Consider the following 22,624-nt stretch of genomic DNA (forward strand, 5'->3'; position numbering starts at 1 on the left):
CAAGCAGTTAACTTAGAATTAAATTTAGATTAAAAGAACTGTCATTAAAGTTTTAATTCTGTAAAGAACAATTATGCACTAAGAGGCAAAACCAAAAGACTGGTAAAAGTGTTAAGCCACTGAATTCTACTTTATTTATTAGGAAAAAATAACACCAGAATAAAGTTTCAGTAGCACAAGCAATAATTCTAGACCTGAACTATGAAAGCAAAGTGAAATCAATTTAATACTGTTAGTAACTTCATAAGAAGCAGCCCAGTGAAAATAAAAACATTCAACCTGCAAATTATTAAATACTGATAAGCATGATTTTGATATAGTTTACAAGGTTAGAAAATGCTTGTAATCCTTTTCAATTTTTTTTTCCCCTAATCTCATACCAAGTTGACTTTAAAAGTCAGTGCACATAAAGTAAAGTAATTAAAAAGATTTACTTCAATAGAGTTGAGGCAACAAGTGCAAAACACAACAAGATAAATAAGATACTTACCAGTTCTACAAGCTTCTCCAGAAATGGAATCAATTTTAGGAGTTCATTGTCATTTTTATCCATAAACCAGCTTTCTATAGGGATTCCATTAGATAGCTAAAATAATAAATAAGTAATTAAATCCTTTGCATACTTTATAAAAACTTAAAAGAAATAACAGATACTTAAGTACACAGTGATCTGCAGAAGTTACTGTGAAAAGGAATGCCATCAGTTTATGGTTGTTACATTCTGACAATTCAATAGTGCAAGAAACAGATGTTAAGGGATACATCAAAGCCCAATTGGTTTTTCAGCTTAATGTCTTCTTAATATATATGAAACTAAACAAGAAAAATCCATTGAAACAAGTTTTGCAATTACATAATTAAAAATATTACTTTATGGATTAAAAAAATAGTTACTATTAGTCTATGCTAGGCACTGTGAGAGGGGTGTTGCCAATGTAAACACTATCAGAAAGCCTATATACTTTTACACAGGGACTGTGTGACATTCATTGTTCTATTTCCAACAAATAGCAGGATAACCTGAAACGGCAGGAACGTAACAAATTGATGCAATGGTATTTCACTGAAGAGAAGTTTAAAAACGAGAATGCAAACCACATTTTATAGTAAATAATCTCTAGGTTATCTTTAATATTAATGCAGAATACTATATTTAAGATGGTAGATAAATGAAATTATTTTATCCAGGAACCAATATGAAATTCTTAAAAATATATTTCAAAATGTGACCAATGACCTAAATTGAACACATTTCAATACCATATGCAGTTTTCCCCATTTTTCTTTTTTCATCTTTTTACTGTTTACTTTTCACTTGTTCTTTCTACACCCAACCCAATTTCCACCATCCCTACTCTGCACTGATTTACTGTAAAGGAAATCTCAGACCTATCACACGAACACATTCATAATGTAATACATATCTTGCTGGGTGCCTGGGTGGCTCAGTTGGTTGAGCTTCCAACTCTTGATTTCGGCTCAGGTCATAATCTCAAAGTTTGTTAGTTCAAGCCCCTCATCGGGCTCTGCACTAACAGCGTGGATCCTGCTTGGGAGTCTCTCACTCTGCCCCTCCCTAGCTTTCGCACAGACACTTGCTCTCAAAAGTAATAAACAAACATTAAAAAAAAAAAAAAAAAGAAAAAGAAGGGGCACCTGGGTGGCTCAGTCAGCTGAACTTCCAACTTTGGCTCAGGTCATGATTTCATGGTTCATGAGTACGATCCCCATATCAGGCTTGGTGCTGACATACTGATTTAACAACTGATAAGAATGCTATTAACTGATGTACATCTTATAATCTCTTCTTATCCAGAATTATTACTCAGATTTTTATCTATGTTTTCATTTATTTAAAAGAAAAATGTCCACAAGAAATATAGCAATTTGGCATTTCTAATTCTAAAAGATAACACTAAAAAGGGAAATTCCACCAGTGAAAACTCTGTTCTCCTATTACATTCTGTTTGGCAGCATTTGTTCTCATTGTATTTTTTTTTTTTCCAATCTCATTTTGTTTAGCAACCCTCTCTTCATACCTGATATGCAAAGGCTTGTGGTGAGTTGTCAATTATTATAGTCTTTGAAAGATCTCTTCCAAGGATATTTAAGTCCTTTATATAATTTCCTTGTACACAAACACAATGTTCACGGAAAAGCCGATGCCTAAATATAAAAATAAAAAGAAATTAACTTAAAAAAAAACTCCAAAAAGTATAACACATACTGAAACATACACACATACCACAGGCTTTACAGTTTTAGCCTTATTTTCTCTCACAAAGGAAATTCAAATACAAATGTGGGCCTAAGCTTTGGGCTACAGTTTTACTTTAAAAAATGTTAGCAATTATTGAAACCTTACAACCAAATATTACCATGACTTTAAGAACTTTGGCTTATCCCAAAATGTTATATTAAATTATAAAGAGGGATTAAAAACTCTGTAAATTGTTTTTGTAATTTATTTACCCAGGAAAGCTCAGTTCAGATGCAGCATCTGGTTGTGTCATCGAGGTCCTGCTTTTTAACCAATTTTCCAGATGGTTGACTGAGGCACAAGGAGGTCAAGTGACTTGCCCAAGGTCACACAGTAAGTCAGTGGTTAGCCCCGCATTGGAACCCAGGATCCTCCTGGCTCCCAGTCCTTTGCTCTAACCAGAAGACCACACAGCCTCCCTATCCCTGTACATGCCAGAATAGAAAATATAAGAAGGAATGTTTCTGTGTTGGCATTTTCAAAAATGTTTTTAGTTTCCCTTATAGTTTTTGAGAAAAGCTGTGGAGGCCAAAACGAATGTTTATTCCATCACTTCATACTTTTCCCAAACACCCATCTTCCTTTTAATTTAGTGTGAGTGTGTATATGAATATTTGAAAAACAAGGATTGAATGAAATGATGAATTCAGATTTAAGTATTACAAATGTAAACTGATGTTTCACCAATGATAGATACTTAACTGAAAAATGGTGTACCACTAAAAGCGATTGAAGGTCTTATAATACTTATATACTGTCATAATTACATAATCTCATTTAGCACTCAAAATGTTAGTCTTGGAATATTACTAATAGTTAATACTGGTCACCCTGAAATACTCCATTTGCATACATTAGTAATTTGATAGTTTGGCTTCCTTGTGTCTTAATCCCACTAAACAATTTTTCAGCAGCTAGGGCCTACTTATATATACCTATATTTTTATTTATGGAATTTCAAGAAAAGGGCATTTTCCACCAACAAAATTGGCCATAGCTCTAACAACAACAAAACTCAACCTTAAAAACATCAGTCCTGGTGATGACGACAGAGTTTTCCAACCAGAAGAAATGTAGTAGAAACAGTTCTCTCCCCCCCTTTCTATAAAGAATACTTTAAATTAAATGATCATCTACCACTGTATGGTTTAAAGACTGTTCTACTTTGAAAAGGTAAGACCAGACAAAAGAATTTAAGTCCTGGATGGGCCTATAAAAGATTCCATTTTTATCTGTACAAACATTTACATTTGAGGAAACTAGACAGGCAGGTGCAGCAGGTACACGCAAGTCACTACTGATGTTTCTTTGCCAATAGCAGCAAACTCACCCAAGACAGGAGACAAATGAACATGTATGTGGATACAAATGATTACTGTAAACAAATTACACTAAAATCCCTCCAGTTATTCAGGAGCCTGAGAATCAATAGCAGGCATTTGCAGTTTTAGAAAGGAACTACTCTTGCCGGTCATCAGATTTGCATTTGGAATCATGAGACTCATCAGATCACAGGAATTTGAGTCTACCTTATCTTCAACATAGCACTCTAATGCAATACACTGTTCAAAAAGCTCCTCCTGTTTTAAATTATTCAAATACTAGATACAAAAACTAGATAAAACAAATTTAAACTCTCAGTGTGTAGGTTTATAAATGTAGTTTAAATGAAGGGTGTTAATTTGTAACATTATAATTCCATGACTATGATTTGTTCCCTAGTAAAATGAAAGAAAGCTCTAAAAGAGAACAGAAATCTTAAGAATGAATGAAGTCATCAAAACAAAATCATTTGTGTACTTTTGTTAAAGTTAGATAAAATAAGCATGCATTATACCTTTATGAAGAGAAAAAAAAATTTCATTTGTGTGTCTAATGCTTGCTTATATTGGAAGTTAAATGGGAAGTGACAACAAGAACAAATTTTGCTCCTTTAGATTAAAAAAAACAAAAAACATAGTTCTATTTACAAGAAAGCAAATCCCCTAAACGTGGACATCAGAAAAAGTCTTTTAACATAGTTGTAACCACTCTATAACAAAGGTACTATTAACAGTAGAAATTAGGACTTTCCACTAAAAAAATATGGGGAAAAGTATTCAAGAAAATGAATTCCTGGCTATTAAAGCTTTTATGAACCTTTTCTGGCATCTCTCTCAGCATTCTCGGTTAAAAAAAAACAACAACATAGATTAACTCTGTCATCTTAGAGGATGCAGCAAGACTGCTGGCAGTCTTAGTATTTCATTTCTGTTGACAGAAATAATGGAACTGATTTTCAAACTGTTTTAAGATTACCCGAGGCACTCCCACCTAACCAGGAACACACTGCATCTGCTGGCTCAGGACACACACAAGGAAGTGAGTCCAGATCGGGTAACTTGAGTGACTAAACCAACTGCAATTTCCAATTAGATTCATGTAATGTTTTCTTTCCATGGAAGAGAAATTTGCTCTTGAAAAAAGCAAAAGAGTTTAATTTATCCTTTCTGTTAAAATTAACCTTTATTTTCTATGCCATTAAAAAGGTGACATAACATGCATTATCTCAGAGACATAAGGAAGTGAAAACATCATGCACACAGTGAAAAATTCCACATACCCCCAATCTCCCCCCAGTCCCCAAGGAAGTGAGGATACAGATGTAACAGTGAATAAATACATTTGATCTTTGTATCCTTTAAAGAACGTCTGTCTGAAGTTAATATCATTAGGAACTCTTAAAGAGTTTGGGGGCTTAAAAAAGTTCGTTTTCACCATTCAACACAACAAATCTCTGTATTTGCAGCCAACTGAAAATGGCCATGAAAATTAAATAGAATCATAGTAATTTCATAGATCAGTGTGACAGACATTTCTACTATTTCTTAATTAAATTTACCTGACCAGTTGCTTTTTAGGGTCTAGTATGTTCAGTAACTTGTCTGCATACACCTTCTTAGAAGCAGTAAAAAGAATGATCTACAAATTCAGGGGAAAAGAAGTAATCATTATACATGATCTAAATATGGGTACTATATTGAATAAAATAAAAATACTTATGTAATTAGCTTAAGCATGTTTACCTCATACATCTGAGACATTCGCTCCAGGAATTCCCTGAAGAATGGTCTTAATCTCACGTAAACCTAAAGAAATAACAAAAATAAGCTTCAGTAAATAAACCTCTAAAATAGAAACAACTTATTTATAAGATATGTTGTGTTCTAACTTTGGATATAATTTAAAAGTTCGTATTTTAAAGTAATAGAAAAGTATACTAAGTACCACTCAGCCAAATATATTTCACATACCAAATACCACTTAAAACAATCTTTTGGTAGGGTAACAATAATTATTGGTGATGTCACTTCTTAATAGTTAAATTGCAGCATACAATATGATAGTTCTTTGTGGAATATAATTTTAATAAACATTTCAACTAAAAATGAAAGGTTTCCCTTTGAGATTTTGATCCACCAATCTGCTCCATCTTCCAGCCAGGTAGCATCCATCCAATTATTAGGCAGGCTGTGTGTCCACCTCTAGCTGACCTGTCTCAATGACCTTCCTCTATACTCAGAATTTCTTCTCAACAATCACCTGCTAAGAATACCTTTATTTTAAATCTCTATTAGGTAAATAATGTTCAAGAAAGAGATGTCTGGATTGGTGGGTTTTACATAACTGGAATTTTTCAGAATTCAATCTTGTTCTACATTTACTGATTCAGATGTGGCATCTAAATTAGCACTACTGGGTTACTTGAGATTGAAAATATAATAAGGCACACCAGTTATCAAAATCGACTGGCAATATCAGGAAAAACTACAGTACCCAAAGAACTGCCTTATATACGTTATTTCCTTATTTCTGTGTCTATCTTCTTGCCTACATTTAATGTAGCTCTTACTCCAATTTTCAAAAAGCACAGAATTATAAGCCATGAGTAACTACTAACACTGACATACAAAAGATTTTAAATTGTTTTCATTTTGTGACAAAACTTTATAAAAAGAAAACTTTATACTCAAAGGTGATTATTACCTCCAAACACCACGAACAACAAATATATATAGAACACCTATGCACCAGATTCACTGGATTAAGATTAAAAACAAACAACAACAAAACACTAGTGGCAAAAAACTCAAAATCTAGGCTTCATGAAATTTAATTCTGTCATAAACACACATCCACACAAAAATGCCCTCATGATAAAAATCCAGTTCTGGGGGCGCCTGGGTGGCGCAGTCGGTTAAGCGGCCGACTTCAGCCAGGTCACGATCTCGCGGTCCGTGAGTTCGAGCCCCGCGTCAGGCTCTGGGCTGATGGCTCGGAGCCTGGAGCCTGTTTCCGATTCTGTGTCTCCCTCTCTCTCTGCCCCTCCCCCGTTCATGCTCTGTCTCTCTCTGTCCCAAAAATAAATAAATAAAAAAAAAAAAAAAAAAAAAAAAAAAAATCCAGTTCTGGGAATGTTTCAGGGCAGAAAAAGGAAATCATGCAAAGGATTCTAGGAGGTAGCGACCATGTACTACCAATCTTTATAGTTTCCAAAGCCCAAAAGGCATAAGACAATACTAAATATATAGTAAGTGCTTGAGAAAAAAAATACATTGAGTAATGAAATCACTCAAAGCCAAGCAATATAAACAAAACAAATAAAGAAAAGCAAGCATATATGACTAGATAAGGAAAACTACAGAGTTTCCTTAAAAACTGATCACTTGTAGAAGACAAATTGTGAGTGATAATAATATCATTCTACCCCTACCTCCAGGCTAGAATGATAAAGTTTACTTCTTTTTAATCCTATTAGGCATTTTATCTCAATTTCTTGGCTAATCAAAAACAAAGTAAGCCATATACCGCTACCACTAAGTCAAATAAAAATAAATCCTCAGTGTCCAATCACGATCATTTAGAATGAGGCCCAAGAAATTTAACTAGAGCTGCTCTTCTAATTAATTTTGACATTTTCATCTTAAAAACATTTGGTATACCCTGTAACCAACCCATGTAACTGATGGATTGCCTTAAATAGAAATATCATTTTTTATTATTTTTTTCTTTTTTTTTCCAACGTTTTTTTTTTTTTTTTTTTTTTTTTTTTTTTTTTTTTTTTTAATTTTTGGGACAGAGAGAGACAGAGCATGAACGGGGGAGGGGCAGAGAGAGAGGGATACACAGAATCGGAAACAGGCTCCAGGCTCCGAGCCATCAGCCCAGAGCCTGACGCGGGGCTCGAACTCACAGACCGCGAGATCGTGACCTGGCTGAAGTCGGACGCTTAACCGACTGCGCCACCCAGGCGCCCCTCATTTTTTATTAACTATGGGTCTTTTCAAAATAGATTTGTGATGATTAAGAAAACAATCAATTTAGTTAATACTTCTTTTCCGATTACCTCATTTCAAGGAGGATGATAAACTATGAACCATCAGAGCCTTTTGTTTGTTGCTAAGAAAGTTTACCGTTTACATACATTTAATTAAACAATATGTTATTTTTGCATTTATGTAAATGATTTCATTTGGTCTCAATATCCCTGTTATCACTTGCTCCACACTATAAGCTAAGGAACGCCTCTGTAATTTGGGATTTGCTTCCTCTGAACCCTAACACACTTCCATTTCAGAGGAATACTTCTATGTAAACGGTATTATCCAAGCATAGTAAGTGGAACACTATACAAAGGTGACCTTTCCAACTTCTTATACATGACTTCCATATTAAATCAAAACTGTAACTTCATTATACATTGTACTTACTACTTTGACCATTCTTAATATAAAAATACATCTTAAAACGACATTACTTTACAGAGGATGCAAAAAGGTAGTACTGAAGATGGGGGAATATATTGCTAAATTATTTCCTTACCATGAGAATAGAATAATTGTTGGCTGTAAAAGTTCTTATCCCCAAAACATATTCACTATTTGAACAGGAAGGTCATTCAGGATTAAAATATATACACAGAAATTAATGTGGTTAGTGGGAAAGAGAATATAGAAAGGTACAAAATAACAGTGAGCAGAGGTGGAGGTTCTGCTATGTGCTACAAAGGTAAAATCTCAGAAAGAAAAATAGAAATGGAGACACAAGGCCAGCATGGTCTAAGTCATTTGGACGGATATATTAAAGCATAAATATATAACAGTCAAACACTAAGTACTGTCTAGTAGGAAACAGAACAATTGTTAAGGTATATATAATACAAAGAGACTATGATCACTTATTATGTTAGGTCACAGAGATATAGAAATGTACAAATGCACAGAGGCATGCCTCCAAAATGCTTCAAAATCTATTCCACAGATGCTCATAATTATATTTTTCTTCTCCTTTCTCATAACAAAGATTCTTGTCCTGAGCTGCCTATTTCCCTTTTTCCACATTCTTTCCCTACTTAGTATTTCACCAACAACCATCCTTCTTCAAACCTGTAACTTTTCAAAATCATGTAGTCTCCCAAATGTAAGAATAGGCTAAAAGTTTCACTTCAGTCTGGTATACATATGTCCCTCCAAATATACAGCAATTATTCTATCTACCCTACAAATAGTTTTAATCCATCACTAAACAATATGCATTTTTAAAATGTCAAAACTTTAAAAATAATGCAGAATGCTATAAAGAAACAATTATTGTATAAAAATACCATACCCAAAGACATGTCTTAAAGAGCACTGACTACCCAAAGATAGGGATTTATGAATATGTTCATTATATAAAACTTTAAAAATAAAATCTACCAGAAATACCTGCAAAACTGTGATAATGGAACTAATCTTATATGATCTTGTAGATTGATTTTACTAAAGTTTAAATTTTATATAGAAAAAGTAATGTATATAACAGAAAATATTACATTACATCAAGATTCCTTGAGATGAACAAATACCTGATGGCCTGTACTTTCTTTAGTGTTAAGACAATGAGAATGTCCTGTAATTGTGTATGTAGATAATCCTACCAGGCCATAATGGTTAATAAAACTGAATTTAATAAAAGCAGTCACCAAAATAGCAATCTAGTTATAAAATGATTATAAATATTTTGTGGTAGCCTGTCTAAATTCAAATTCATGACCAAATATTCAATGTCAAGCTATATATACTGAATAATCTCTATTTGTTTACCAAACCTTATCTAATTTCATACGTAATTTCACTTTTTAAAGAAATTTCATATATAACTTTAACAACATGAATGAAGCAGCAGAAGCAAGAGAAGAAAAAGGAGGAGAACAAGGAGGAGGAGGAGGAGGAGGAGATGGAGGTGGAGGAGGAGGAGGAGATGGAGGAGGAGGGAGGAGATGGAGGTGGAGGAGGAGATGGAGGTGGAGGAGGAGATGGAGGTGGAGGAGGAGATGGAGGTGGAGGAGGAGATGGAGGTGGAGGAGGAGATGGAGGTGGAGGAGGAGATGGAGGTGGAGGAGGAGATGGAGGTGGAGGAGGAGATGGAGGTGGAGGAGGAGATGGAGGTGGAAGAGGAGATGGAGGTGGAGGAGGAGATGGAGGTGGAGGAGGAGATGGAGGAGGAGGAGGAAGAGATGGAAAAGAAAACCCCCAAAGCAGCTTCACTTTGTGGGCAACTGAATAAGGAAGAAACAAAAACAAAAAACTCTTACATGTAAATCTTTTAAGAAAAAGTATTTCTAAATAGTTTTCAGCACAGATAATATAACCTTAACATATTCAAAAAGAAACATCTTTTAATAGTTATTCCATGATATCTTTTGAATTTATTGCTATACTGATACAGGTTTATTTTTATTAAAAAAATTTTTTTAAGTAATCTCTATGCCCATCATGGAGCTCAAACTCATGACCCCAAGATCAAGAGTCACATGCTCTACTGACTGAGGCAGCCAGGAGCCACATATTGATATAGGTTCAGAAAAAACCCCACAAAAAAACAGTCAATTCTGTGGGACTCCTCCACTTAAGAGTATGGCACCCTTTAAATAAAAAGATGATTGGTAAATGCTATTTACTTAATCAGCAGTAAGACTTTTTTTTTTTTTTAAATTTTGAGAGACAGAGAGAGAGCGAGCGAGCGAGCCCACATGCACGTGGGGGAGGGGCAGAAAGAGAGGGAGGGAGAGAGAACCCTAAGCAGGCACTGCACTACCAGCACAGAGCCTGATGCGGGGCTCAAATTCACTAACCATGAGATCATGGCCTGAGCCAAAATCAGACGCTTAATTGACTGAGCCACACAGGCGCCCAAGTAAGACTTTAAGGCAGTAGAAAACCAATAATCCTGGGGAATGTGATGAATGAGATGCTACATATAACTGAAAAATCTTACCATGAGTAGATAGATACCACAGGTATAACAAGTGACTGTCAATTTGTTAACCCTTCTGTGCACCTCAGTCTCCTCATACATAAAATGAGTAAAATAAGAGTACCTACCTCATAGGGTTGTTGTGAAGATTAAGTTAATACATGTAAAGCACCTAGAACAGTGCCTGGCACATGGAGAATGCCAACGACTATTACTTATCCACCTTATTATTAATCAGTCATAAGGAGAATAGCTGGAATGAGTATGATTCTATGGGACAGAACTGGGCAACCTAACTGAAAAAGAAAGCCCTACAGCTGCAATCTACACTTTTAGGAGAGAGAAGATAATCAGGAGTTCCATCAGTTGATAGCTTCGCTATTTAACTTAGTTAACACCTTCTTAGCATCAATACTAGAGCACAGAGACAAAACCCAAATCCTCTTCATAGAAAGAGGGTTGCTCAGGTAGGCCCTGCAGAGATCTCAACCTTATAACCCCCGGGTGACATTACACTCATCCTTTGCTTAACACAATTCCAACAAGAGGTAGATGGCTGCTGGGGATAGTATTTGTAGGCAGATCAATCTGAAAATGAATAGGTAAATACTAAAACATCAAAATAAAAAATAATAAAATCAAAAATCCCCACACTAAAAACTTCTGTAAAACATTACACTAAGTAGAAATAAATTTGGAAAGGAATTTTCCTGTAGAGTCTACATGGGATAAAATGAAACTTAAGGTATCCATATACGTAAGTTAGCAATGAAGCATAATTTTCAAATAAAAATTGGCATATATATATGTTTTATATATATAAACTATTGCTGATTTTATTTAAATAAAGTTTAATCATTTTAAAAGCAAAAAAAGGTCACTTTAGTAAAAAAATGCTGCCTTTAATAACAAGCTCTAAACTGCCTAAATGATTTAATATGCTTAGTAATTAACTGTCACGTCTCCTAAATTTGCAGCACATTTTCAGCTGTTGAACAAGAATTTTCCATGCTTTTTTAAGGAACTGCCTCTAATTTTAAGATACATTTACAAAGAATACAAAGAGGTCCCCATGAAATACACTTTATCACCTTTGAGAGGCAGCTAACTATAGGTTTGTTCTTTCTTTTTTTAACCTAAAAAATCAATAATGAATAATTACAATGAAAAAAAATAGATCAATGACTAGTTATACTTACTAATAAGGATAGGAAAGTTACTTTAAAATTACTTTTAATATTAACCTACAATTAGTTATCACAGTATTGTTCCCTACCAGCTAAAATATTACCTTAATCCTCAATACTAAGTGTCCATGAACCCCAAATGTTCTTTTTAAGGTATATTATAAACACTCCTTTTGTACAACAAAAATTATGCTTTATGAAGGTCGAAACAAAATGCCTCTTGGTTAATGTCAATTTAAGTCAGAGCTTGAGAGGAAGAAAAACTTGATTAGGTATTTACTACAAAACTCTTCCTTTACACGATTGCTTATTTCTCCATAAAGCAAAAATAATGCTGACTTTTCTAAGAAAGACTATACAGAAGAGATAGAAGCCACTGACTCTCTACTTTTCTTGTTCTGTGGGATAAAATATTTGAGATCCTTATGAAAATTATCCTAGGCTGTAAGGTTCCCAAGAAAAAAAACAAACTATAGTGATGGGGAAAAGTCTAAGCTTTGCTAAACGTGGGGTTTCCCGCCCACCTCTCCCCCCAACTTTTCCCATAAAAGCAACCTCTACTAATAAAACAAAGCATCCTTTATCAAGTAGCTCCCTACAGATCCTATCTCTCCTTGAGTGCTTACCACAATCTGATTTCTGGACAGCTGACCCAAAGTTTGATGATTTTACTGATCTTCAGAAAGCCACTGACTGGCTAAAGTCTTATTGGTGAACAGAGTCAAAAATCAGATGCCCCTGCCATACTTTACAGAATGAGGAGTTGGACAGCACAGTTACGTTTGGCTGCACTGTGGTGAAACATATGAGGCATCTTCTTTTTGTCTTCAATTAGCCACGTTTGGGCTGAGTAGCTCTATTACATCTTCAAAAAACTGAGCTCCAGTTCTTGATGGAGATAGAGGAAGGTCATTGAGGAGGTGGTTCAGCTCAAGAGCTAAGTGAAAAATCTGTCTTTTGATTCAGTCCTGCTTGTGGATAGAAGTCATCTTCTGGATGGAAGAGGGAGTGAGATGACCTAGAGTCTTGAATTGGTGGATCTGCAGGAACAGAAACTAAATACAGTGGAGACCTCTTAACTGAGTAACACCACGAGATGGATTTCCTGACAATGTGTCAATATAAGCTAAATATAAAAATTAAATATGTGGATTGGAACTGATCATGCACTTGTTTTTCCAGGTATCAAATGCATCTGTACAATTCTAAGAATAAATAATGTTTTCCCAATAACTAACTGTAAAACACTTCATGGAAAAACAACCAATTTAAAGGGGGAAAAAAAGACCCAAACAAAAATCCATACACTTTGCCTCTTTGAGTGCCATACCCTCACTTTAAAAACTCACTTTAAAGAATGACTTTTTCTCTCCATCTACACAAACTAAATCTCTCTATCCAAATAGTATTAGTAACATGTATCAAATTTTGAGTTGAATCTTTTAGTTTTTTTGAATCTCCCAGAGAAATGGAATTCAAATACACTCAAAATACTAAATTGAGGCTTGAATGATCTACCTGCTCAAAAATTCTGAGACTTGCATTAAGTAAGTTGAGTCCTACTTATCAATCAAAAGGAGAGTATATACCATGGAGTCAGGCAGTCTTTAAATGTGAATAGTGGTCACCTTAAATTTCCCTCAAACTTTCATCTGAAAAAAAACTAAGAAAGCCCACAACCAGATTATAGTGGATCTAGTTTTAAATTTCTCTATATATTAACAAGAATTTTGATGAACATTTGATTACTTACTTCCACTTAGAATTTGAGTATGTAAATTTACTGTATATACTCTCACAATTATTAGACCAAGGGTCAGCAAACTATGGCTTATGGGCCAAATACATCACTTATTTTTGTAAATAAAGTTTTACTGGGACAAAGCCATGTTTATTTGATTACATTCTTACTGTCTATGACTAGTTTCATGCTACAATGGCAAAAAAAAATATTTGGAACAAAGACTACAGAACCTAAAATATTAAAAACTGGCCCTGTACAGGAAAAAGTTTGCCAACCCCTGATATAGACGATTATTAAACATATGTAAAACAATTTACACTTTAAACTGTTTTGAAAGAAAGAAAAAAAAACAAATAGATTTAAAATTAGATATAGGCCAACCATAACAAACTTACCACAAAAAGAAACCAAAAGCAAAGTAAGTCCCAAGAGGACACTTTATCTGGCGTTGATTCAGGTGAAGAATTTGATCCTATCTTAACATTACAATTTTATTTTTTAAGAATTTATACATAAATGCTATGGAACTGACATATTCATCAGTATACAGATAAATGCCATGGGACTGTTCATTTAAAAATGGTTTATGTTGTGAATTTCACTTCAATAAATTATTTTTTAAGAGTATATACAGTATTTTACAGGTTTCTAACCTTTAAGTGGGCCACATTATATTGCAGTGGTTAAATATGTAAGTTACATCTTACCTAATAATGTGGTTTCTCCAAAATCTCTTAGATCATCTCAGACCCTTGTGTATATTTCTTCTTTGCCAGTAGATGGAGACAACACCACTGAAAGTTTAAAAGACATCATTCCCTGTTTAAAGGGAGCTTGCTGGTCTGAAAACTGGGGGAACCCTAACCCAAGATTTCTTCAAAGTTATTTTTTAAAAAGCAGACAGAATGGCTATGCCAAAACCAGAAATCCAAAGGAATGTACCCAATATTAACTACGGACATCCTCAAAAATTTACTAAAGGGGGACTAAACTCTGTTTATGATGTAGTAACTAATAAATAATATTAAAATGCAATCATCCCTATAACTTGGAAGATTCAAACTTCCTGCTCACTGCTCCTAATTTAAGCTAGATCATTTTTCAGTTTCAGAAAATTTAACTCAGAATATGAAAGAAAAAGAGTTCTTTGAATTACACAAAGGTAGATGCAGTACATACATAGTTTTTCTAAGTATTAGTCATATGCACTGCTAGAAGCCTTTTATTCAAAATAAGACAACTATCCAGATCCACATAAAAATAATAAGAACTTTATTAAAAAGAAGAGAATTAAAGCAGAAATGGTGAAAGCAGCAAGAAAAAAATTCAACCTTATGGTCACAATGAAAAGAAATGCTCATGAAAGGAAAGAATCAAACTCCTCCAATTTCCAAGTTTATTTCACTATTAAAAATGACATACAGACCAAAACTATCTGCAAGAAATAAATTTCAAACCAGAAAGCTTAAGAAGTCATCCCAAAATAATGATTTAATATTTTTCAAATGACAACTTTCCTTTCCAAATTCAAAGCCTGAATGGAATTTTGAACAAAAAAACATGGTAATCAAGCTAAAAAGACAAACCTATTAAGATACTGCTATACTATTTATATTTACCAGAAGACTCCTGTCCTTAACATGAACTAAACAAGAACAACCTATTTGGCAGAAAATGTCTTATTAAGAAAAAAGATTACCTTAAACCAAATAATAACCAGTTAAAAACGAATACAAAAATCTTAAAATCCCTTATATTTATGTATAGTTTGCTCACTCTCTGATCAAAAATCAAAACTAAAATCAGGTTCCATAGAAGGGAAATGAATATAGTACTCAGATATTAGCATGCCTACAATGACTAACTAGGTTAAACTAGAACTGACATAACTGCTAAAGTAAATCCTCTTACGACTCATTACAAGATGAAGTCGGTAAAGTAAATCCTGAACCACAAACTTCTATTTAATTATGAAATTTTATGATTCCCAAAAGAGAGTAACTATCATGTGCTAAGAAAACTATACCCACATTCTAACTGCCTATTAAGAGCACATAAACAACCATAAACACCTTTTCATCATCCACATGGCAAATGTTCTGTGGCTTTATTTAATCCTTGGGTTGGCTTCCTCTTGACAAAGAACAAACTTTTTGACCTTTCCCAATCCTTCAACAACTAGTATGGATGAAGGTAACGCTAATTAAATAACAGCCGCCACCACAGAAAGGCACTTTGCAATTTTCAAAGTGTATTCATATATGTTAATTAATTCAAATTTTATGACAGGAAAATCTCAAACGTAAAGTAAAAGCTATGGCCAAACAACATAATTCACAATGAAAGATAAATGATATTTGTATTTTGCACAGTTACCTGTCCATCAACACAGATGAGGGAGAAATGCTTTTACCCAGATTTTTAAAGCAGTAACTGGAAATGTCCTAGAATTCTGTGATTGATATAAAGCAGATATACCAAACTGCCATCTACAGACCATATTACTACAAAAGGAAATAAAAATGACCAACAAGGAATGAGTTTTCTTTACACTAACTAGATTTTGGGGGAAAACACACATAAAAACAAAACACCAGGTGTTAACCTGGCAAGTTCTTCTTGGGGATCTATGATGTCAGTGCTTCTGCCTCCACCTGCTGGCAAACAGATTATGAAACTAGCAGAGATCACTGGGTTAAGAAAAGGTTCACGTTTTGGGTAACATTTAATGTTTTATGTAATTATTTAGCATGATGCTACTTTGTGTTAATAAATCAGTAATATATTGATGAAACTCATTAGGAAAAAAACACATTAAATTTTACACACACAAAATTACAAAAGATTTCTTGGTTCAGAACATTATCTAACAGGCCAAAAAAGAAGTTAAAAAAATTTTTTTAATTACCTGATAAATGACATCTTGGAAAAGGACTGGAAAAGTAAGTGCTGCATCTTCTAGCTCATTTAGACTACAGTGTACTAGTGTTTCATCCTTAAAATAAAAAACACATACTGAATAAACCAAGATACTAAAAGAAATTTCAAATGATAATTTTATGTACCCATGATCACCAAAAACATTTATTAAAGTACTCATTCATACGTGGGATTTTATATTTATCATATTGCTGTGTGTGGCACAGCAATTTGGGATAGAATTTTCTAAGCCACTGGTTCTCACGTATGGTCCCTTGACCAGCAAGAAGTATCACCACCTTCTGGGTTAGAAAGGCAAATAACTAGTTAGAAATGCAAATTCTCCAGCTCCACTTACGATAATTCAAAAACTTCAGAAGGGGGTGAAGGAGAGAGGAGCTCAGCAATCCATATTTTAATAAACCCTTTATGTGACTCCAATGAATGCTCAAGTTTGAGAACCACTGCTCTGAGTTCTGCACTTGCCAACTTTCTGATAAGTATAATCCATACTCCTTTTATTTAACAAATAACAAATGAAAGTTTAGAATCTAATTATTTTTAAAATTACATATATTCTATTCACATAGCTCCTTATCCTTAAATCTTTTATAAAGACTTTTATTTTATAAAATGGATGTCTTAGTATCTGTTGAATACGTTTCAGACATAAACATGATTTAACTAAATTAGCAGTCAATGAAGACTTCTCATCTTTGATCACCAAACTGTTTTCTCATTAAGAGGATAAGAAGGTGAGGATCATTCAATCTAAGATATGTGCAAATATTCATATTTCTTAAATACCGAATACAAATAGGAGGTCTATTTGTAGTTAAATGACAAAATGCTTTCTTTTAAAAAGCTGCCAGTGACTACCCCCAAAATTTTTCAATGCATTTAAAATGAATTAAAATGAAACACAAATGTTCATACCTTGTGATTCCACATCTTATTAGCTGGAGTGTTTCTTTTAACCTAAAGTTAACTCTGGGGAGGCAAAGAGCAAAAAATACTCTAGATATGCCTCATTTTCTTTTAATAGCATATCAGACTACACATTTCAAGGTACTGTCTTATCATCTTAAAAAAAAAACCAGTATCCTCTTTCCTACAACTGAATAACTAATTCTACTACTTCATTTACACACTATCTAAATTTTGATCATTCTTCATTTACTTTTATAAAATTATTCATTTATGCTCAGCCAATTCCTAGCTTTCCTTCTCTATTTACCTTTAAACTGGATTAAAAATTATATGGTCAAACTTGCTATGATGACCATATCAACTCCTAACACAAAAATCTAGCAAAATCTTTTTTCAGTTTTTCCACTAACTTGCACATCACATCTAAACTACTCATAAATCAGTTTCAAAATTTTTCTCTTTATACTTATCTTCTAATAAATACCTTAATACTTAGGACCTCTGAATACCTCTCTTACACCTCTTTGGCTAGGCAAAGGCTAAGGTGGTGAACTCTCAAAAAAGAACTATACATCCTAGTTAAGATTTAAAATAATGATATTTTCCTCAAGAAAAAAATTTTATGAGAAGTAAACCACATCTCCAATTATAGGATACCAGTAACAAAGGCTAAATAATAAATTGTTTCCAGTATTATGTAAGAGGTAGATGTTCATTTTTCAAAGCTCTTTTGGTATCCTAAAACATAAATTTTTAACATACCAAGAAAACATATCAAAGGTTTTATTAGCATTCAGAGCTCATGCTTTGGGGAGTCTATTAATAAAGTTATTGATATTAGACAATACACAAAAATAAGAACAGGAAAAGAACTATAATCTTGCATAAAGTTAACTCATTGGGACACAGATAATATTTGGTCCTTCAGGGAAACATAATCCTAACCACGACCCCCTTCCCCCCACCCCCCCAAAAAAGGTGAAATCAAATTATATTTCATTAAGCATGAAATCAAATAATAATTTACTGGGAAATTTTTCAAAAAAAATCACAAGGGTTCCAGAAATATGGGGGAAAGAACCAATTTAAATACAAAAATGAAAGCCTAACTTATTTTCAAAGAGTACCTGATACCAACCAAATGTGGATCCTGGCATTATACTATACTTCAAATAAAAACATTTCAGAACATCTTGGACATGTTTAGTAAATGTGTAAGCCTATTCATTCAATTGTATCCTTTTAGTTATTTTCAGCTAGTATTTTAAAAAATAAATTTAACTTACTTTCCCTACCTCTATAGATAATATACTTACCAGGTCTAAAACTAGGGAGAATTCTGGTGTGCTTCTTGTTTTCAATGGAAGAGCAGGTTTCCTATTTAGCTGTTCTTCTGTCAGTGGTGGAACATGTTTGATGAAATAATACCTATAGATCAAATTTTTTTAAAAATCTCAACATTTCTATTTTTTATAAATAATATTAAACATATTACTAAATTCAGCTCATATTTAAATCTTTTTAAAATAAATCTTCAATTAAATAATATCCATTTAACCTAGTAAACCAAACCTATGAAACATAAATAAAACTGAAAATATATAAATTAGTACTTCAGTAACCCAGTAAAATTATTAATACCTAAGGGTCACATGTTCTTTGCAATATACCATTGAGCCATCCTTCCACACACACACTTTCATTCTGCTCCAAGAGCGAAAGGAAAATAAAAGACAAAAAAAAAACACAAAAAACTCACGGGTCAAATACTTCCCAGTCTTCTTCATAGGTGGCCTCTGCATGAGCTGACGAATAACCACTATCTGGAGTTACTGGTGCTATTTGATAAAAGGAAAAACAATATGTTAGTTTTAACTCACTATGAGTATACATTTTTACTGATTTTATATAAGATTTTCCTGACCCCTTCTGTATTTTAGGTTAAAGATATGACAGAAATAACTTGTAAACAGTATTTCAAAGCAAATTTCTTAACACATATTTCTTAACACAAATTTCTTAACTCCAGAAGCAAAGGAAAAAACTGCCATTACAGATAAAATGGCAAGCTAGATCATGGCTAGTAGAATTAAAATCCCTAATAGCAAAGAAAAAATTTACTACTTATTGCTAGAAAGATATACTCCACCAAACTTCAATTTCTAACTGAATGGCGTCTATATGTGTAACCATAAAAACTTCATGCTGCCTCTTGCAGCAGTAACGTTTTTCAAAGTACCTTGTACATACATAGGAAGTCAATATATATGTGTGACAATAGACCCAAAGGTAGTTTTTAACCTGAGATCTATGAACATTCTTTAAGAGGTTCATGAACCCCCCTTGTGCACTTATGTTGTATGTACATTTTCCCAGGAACCTCAAGGCTATCTAAAATCTTTTAAAAGTTAAGAAATGCTGTTCTATTTAGAAACCACTGTTTCAGGGGAGGCTTACTTTACTTCTAATTTACAAGCAACCTAAAAATAATCATGAAGCAATTCTATATGCCATGACACATGGTCCAGTATATGTTTAAGCTAAAATTCTATCAACTGACAGAGCTTTAGAAATTATGCTGGAAGGGGCACCTAGCTTGCTAAGTCAGAAGAATGTAGGACTCTTGATCTCAGGGTCTTGAGCTTGAGATCCACAATGGGTGTAGAGATTACGTAAATAAATAAAAAACCTTGCTGGGAATTTTCTAAGACAATAATTACAACTTAAATTCAAGAAGACAAAAGATAATATTATTAGTCAGAGGTAATGTTTTAGACAAAAGCTTAAGTTGGATGCTACAGACTGAATGTTTGTGTCCTCCCAAAATGGTATTTGGAGGTGAAGACTTTAGGATGTCATGAAGTCATTAGGGGGGAGCCCTCATGAATAGGATCAGTGCCCTTATAAAAGAGACTCCAGGGACACCTAGGTGGCTCAGTTGGTTAAGCGTCCAATTTGGACTCAGGTCATGATCTCGTGGTTTGTGAATTCAAGCTCCACATCAAACTCTCTGCTGTCAGTGCGGAACCCCTTTGGATCCTTTGTCTCTCTCTCTCTCTCACTCTCTCAAAAACAAACAATGGGGCGCCTGGATGGCTCAGTCGGTTAAGCGTCCAACTTTGGCTCAGGTCATGATCTTATGGTTCATGAGTTCAAGCCCCGCATCAGGCTCTGTGCAGATAGCTCAAAGCCTGGAGCCTACTTGGAATTCAGTGTCTCCCACTCTTTCTGCCCCCTCCCACTCATTCTCTTTCCCCCCCCCCTCAAAAATAAACATTAAAAATTTCTTTAAATTATAAAAAAAATAAACAAACATTACAGAAAAAACAAAAACAAAAAACAGAGACTCCAGAGAACTCACATAGCTTCTGCCATGTGAGGATGCATGAGAAGACAGTTGTCTATGAACCTGAAAGCAGGCCCTTAACCAGGTCCTGAGTTTGCTGGCACTTTGATCTTGGATTTCCAAGCCTCCTAAACTGTGAGAAATAAATTTCTGCTGTGTATACACCACCTAGTCTATGGTAGTTTGTTACAGTAGCCCAAAAGGACTAAAATAGTGGAACACGGTAAAAACTGCTGTAATCTGTCTATAGGAATGGAACATTGGTGGATAATAGTCTTTCAGGACAAAAAGAAATCATTTTTGCTATTATGATATATTAATTTCTTATGTATGAATTACCTTGTAACATAGTATGTTCAGTGAATGACAGATGTAAATAATAATTTTTGTCCATCTGTAATAACTTTATGCCAATGACAGTTCATTAGCACAAGGGTTAATAGAAAAATATAACTTCTAACCACTTCTGTTTCAAATTCCTGTTAACCTCAGAAAAAGGGAGAAAGGAAGTAATATTTGAGAGCCTTCATGCTAAGCATTTTTCTTCTTTCATCCCATTTAGCCTTTAAAACCATGAATTATTATTACCTTTTAAAGCTAAGAAAACTGACTCAAGTGAGCTTAAATTGTCTAAAGTCACAAAGCTAAGTAAATGGTAGAGCCAGCCTCCTTCTGTCTTGTTCTCTTTGGCTTAGTTCTTAAGGAAAAGTAACAATCTTTGTCACTCATACTCATCTTTTAAGATCAGCAAAAATTGTACTTCTCTCCTGTCATGATACTCCCAGAGTAAATATAATATGCCACCTCATTATTTTGCTCATTTATTTTATAACAGCACTCACCACACTGTACAGTAATTTTTGTGTATACCTGGCTCATCAATTAGATCATTCACTCTTCAGGGTCAAGAAGCATTATCTTATTCATCTTCATAAACAATGCCCATCACAAAAAATAGATGTTCAATAAATGTTAGGGGACTAAATGAATGAATGAATGAGACAACAGGACTAAATTTTCCTTTTCCCCTCTAGAAATCACTATGGTTATAGAAATCCCTTCTCCATTTTCATAGTTGTCAGGGAAAAAAAAAATACAGCAGCACAAAAATATAGAACAAACATCAAACACGAGGCCCAAAGCCCTGGACTTAGTCTACTTTACAATTCACTAGCTTAAACATTGGCAAAGTAATGAGCATAAAATGACAGGTCAAGAGTAGGTTCATTTCCAAGTCTTAACCACCCAAAATGAACTATGTGCACCATACTGATTTGCTTGTCAGATTCAGTATTATTCTTAAATTACAACATTATAATTTAACATTACAGATATTAACATTACAGAGCCCAGTCTTTTATTCGACCAAGTTAAAATAAATCTTTCCTATTTTATGTCACTTTTCATATTGGTATGACTGGGTTGCACTATATAGAAATTTCTTAATTGTATGCATTTTTTCTTTAAATGTTTTCAGCTGTTTGGATTGTAGTTTTTCAAGTTTCTCCTTTATATTCAAGGGAAGAACATTATTCTACTTCCTTACACCAAACTACATTTCTGAACCAATACATATGTGCAAATGCCTGGCATTATAAGAAATAAATCTAAGAGTGCCTGGGTGGCTGTTGGTTAAGGGTCTGACTCCTTGATTTCAGCTCAGGTCACAATCTCATGGTTTGTAAGATTGAGCCACACATCAGGCTCTGTGCAACTTGCTTGGGATTCCCTCTCTCCCTCTCTCTCTGCCCCTCCCCTGCTCATGCTTTCTCTCTCTCTCTCTCTCTCTCTCTAAATAAAAAAATAAACATGAAAAAAAATTTTTTTTAATCTAAAATAAAAGCCTAAGATCTTGTCCCTCTGAGAAACGATGACCGTCCTCAATTTTATTTCTGCTTTTAAGTATGATGGAACAGTTTCATCTTTTAGCTTTATGCATCTGTATACCACAACCCTCAGAC

The 22,624-nt window shown here is 33.9% G+C and overlaps 1 protein-coding gene across 4 annotated transcripts in view; it reads right to left on the reverse strand.

Annotated features, from left to right (window-relative positions):
* The window catches only part of CTDSPL2 (CTD small phosphatase like 2), a 79,848-nt gene that overhangs the window by 2,244 nt on the left and 54,980 nt on the right, over window positions 1-22,624 (reverse strand). For 3 of the 4 annotated variants that reach the window (XM_042942166.1, XM_042942164.1, XM_042942165.1), the window contains exons 6-12: window positions 19,077-19,155; window positions 18,634-18,745; window positions 16,377-16,463; window positions 5,326-5,388; window positions 5,142-5,221; window positions 2,040-2,166; window positions 491-586 (exon numbers count right to left, since the gene is read on the reverse strand). In XM_042942166.1, coding sequence (XP_042798100.1) covers window positions 491-586; window positions 2,040-2,166; window positions 5,142-5,221; window positions 5,326-5,388; window positions 16,377-16,463; window positions 18,634-18,745; window positions 19,077-19,155 — 644 coding nt within the window. Of the gene's footprint in view, window positions 1-490; window positions 587-2,039; window positions 2,167-2,485; window positions 2,686-5,141; window positions 5,222-5,325; window positions 5,389-16,376; window positions 16,464-18,633; window positions 18,746-19,076; window positions 19,156-22,624 lie in introns of those variants that run through there. The other variant, XM_042942167.1, reaches the window with a different exon arrangement.

This window comes from Panthera leo, chromosome B3 (genome assembly GCF_018350215.1).
Source record: "Panthera leo isolate Ple1 chromosome B3, P.leo_Ple1_pat1.1, whole genome shotgun sequence".
Taxonomy (NCBI): domain Eukaryota; kingdom Metazoa; phylum Chordata; class Mammalia; order Carnivora; family Felidae; genus Panthera; species Panthera leo.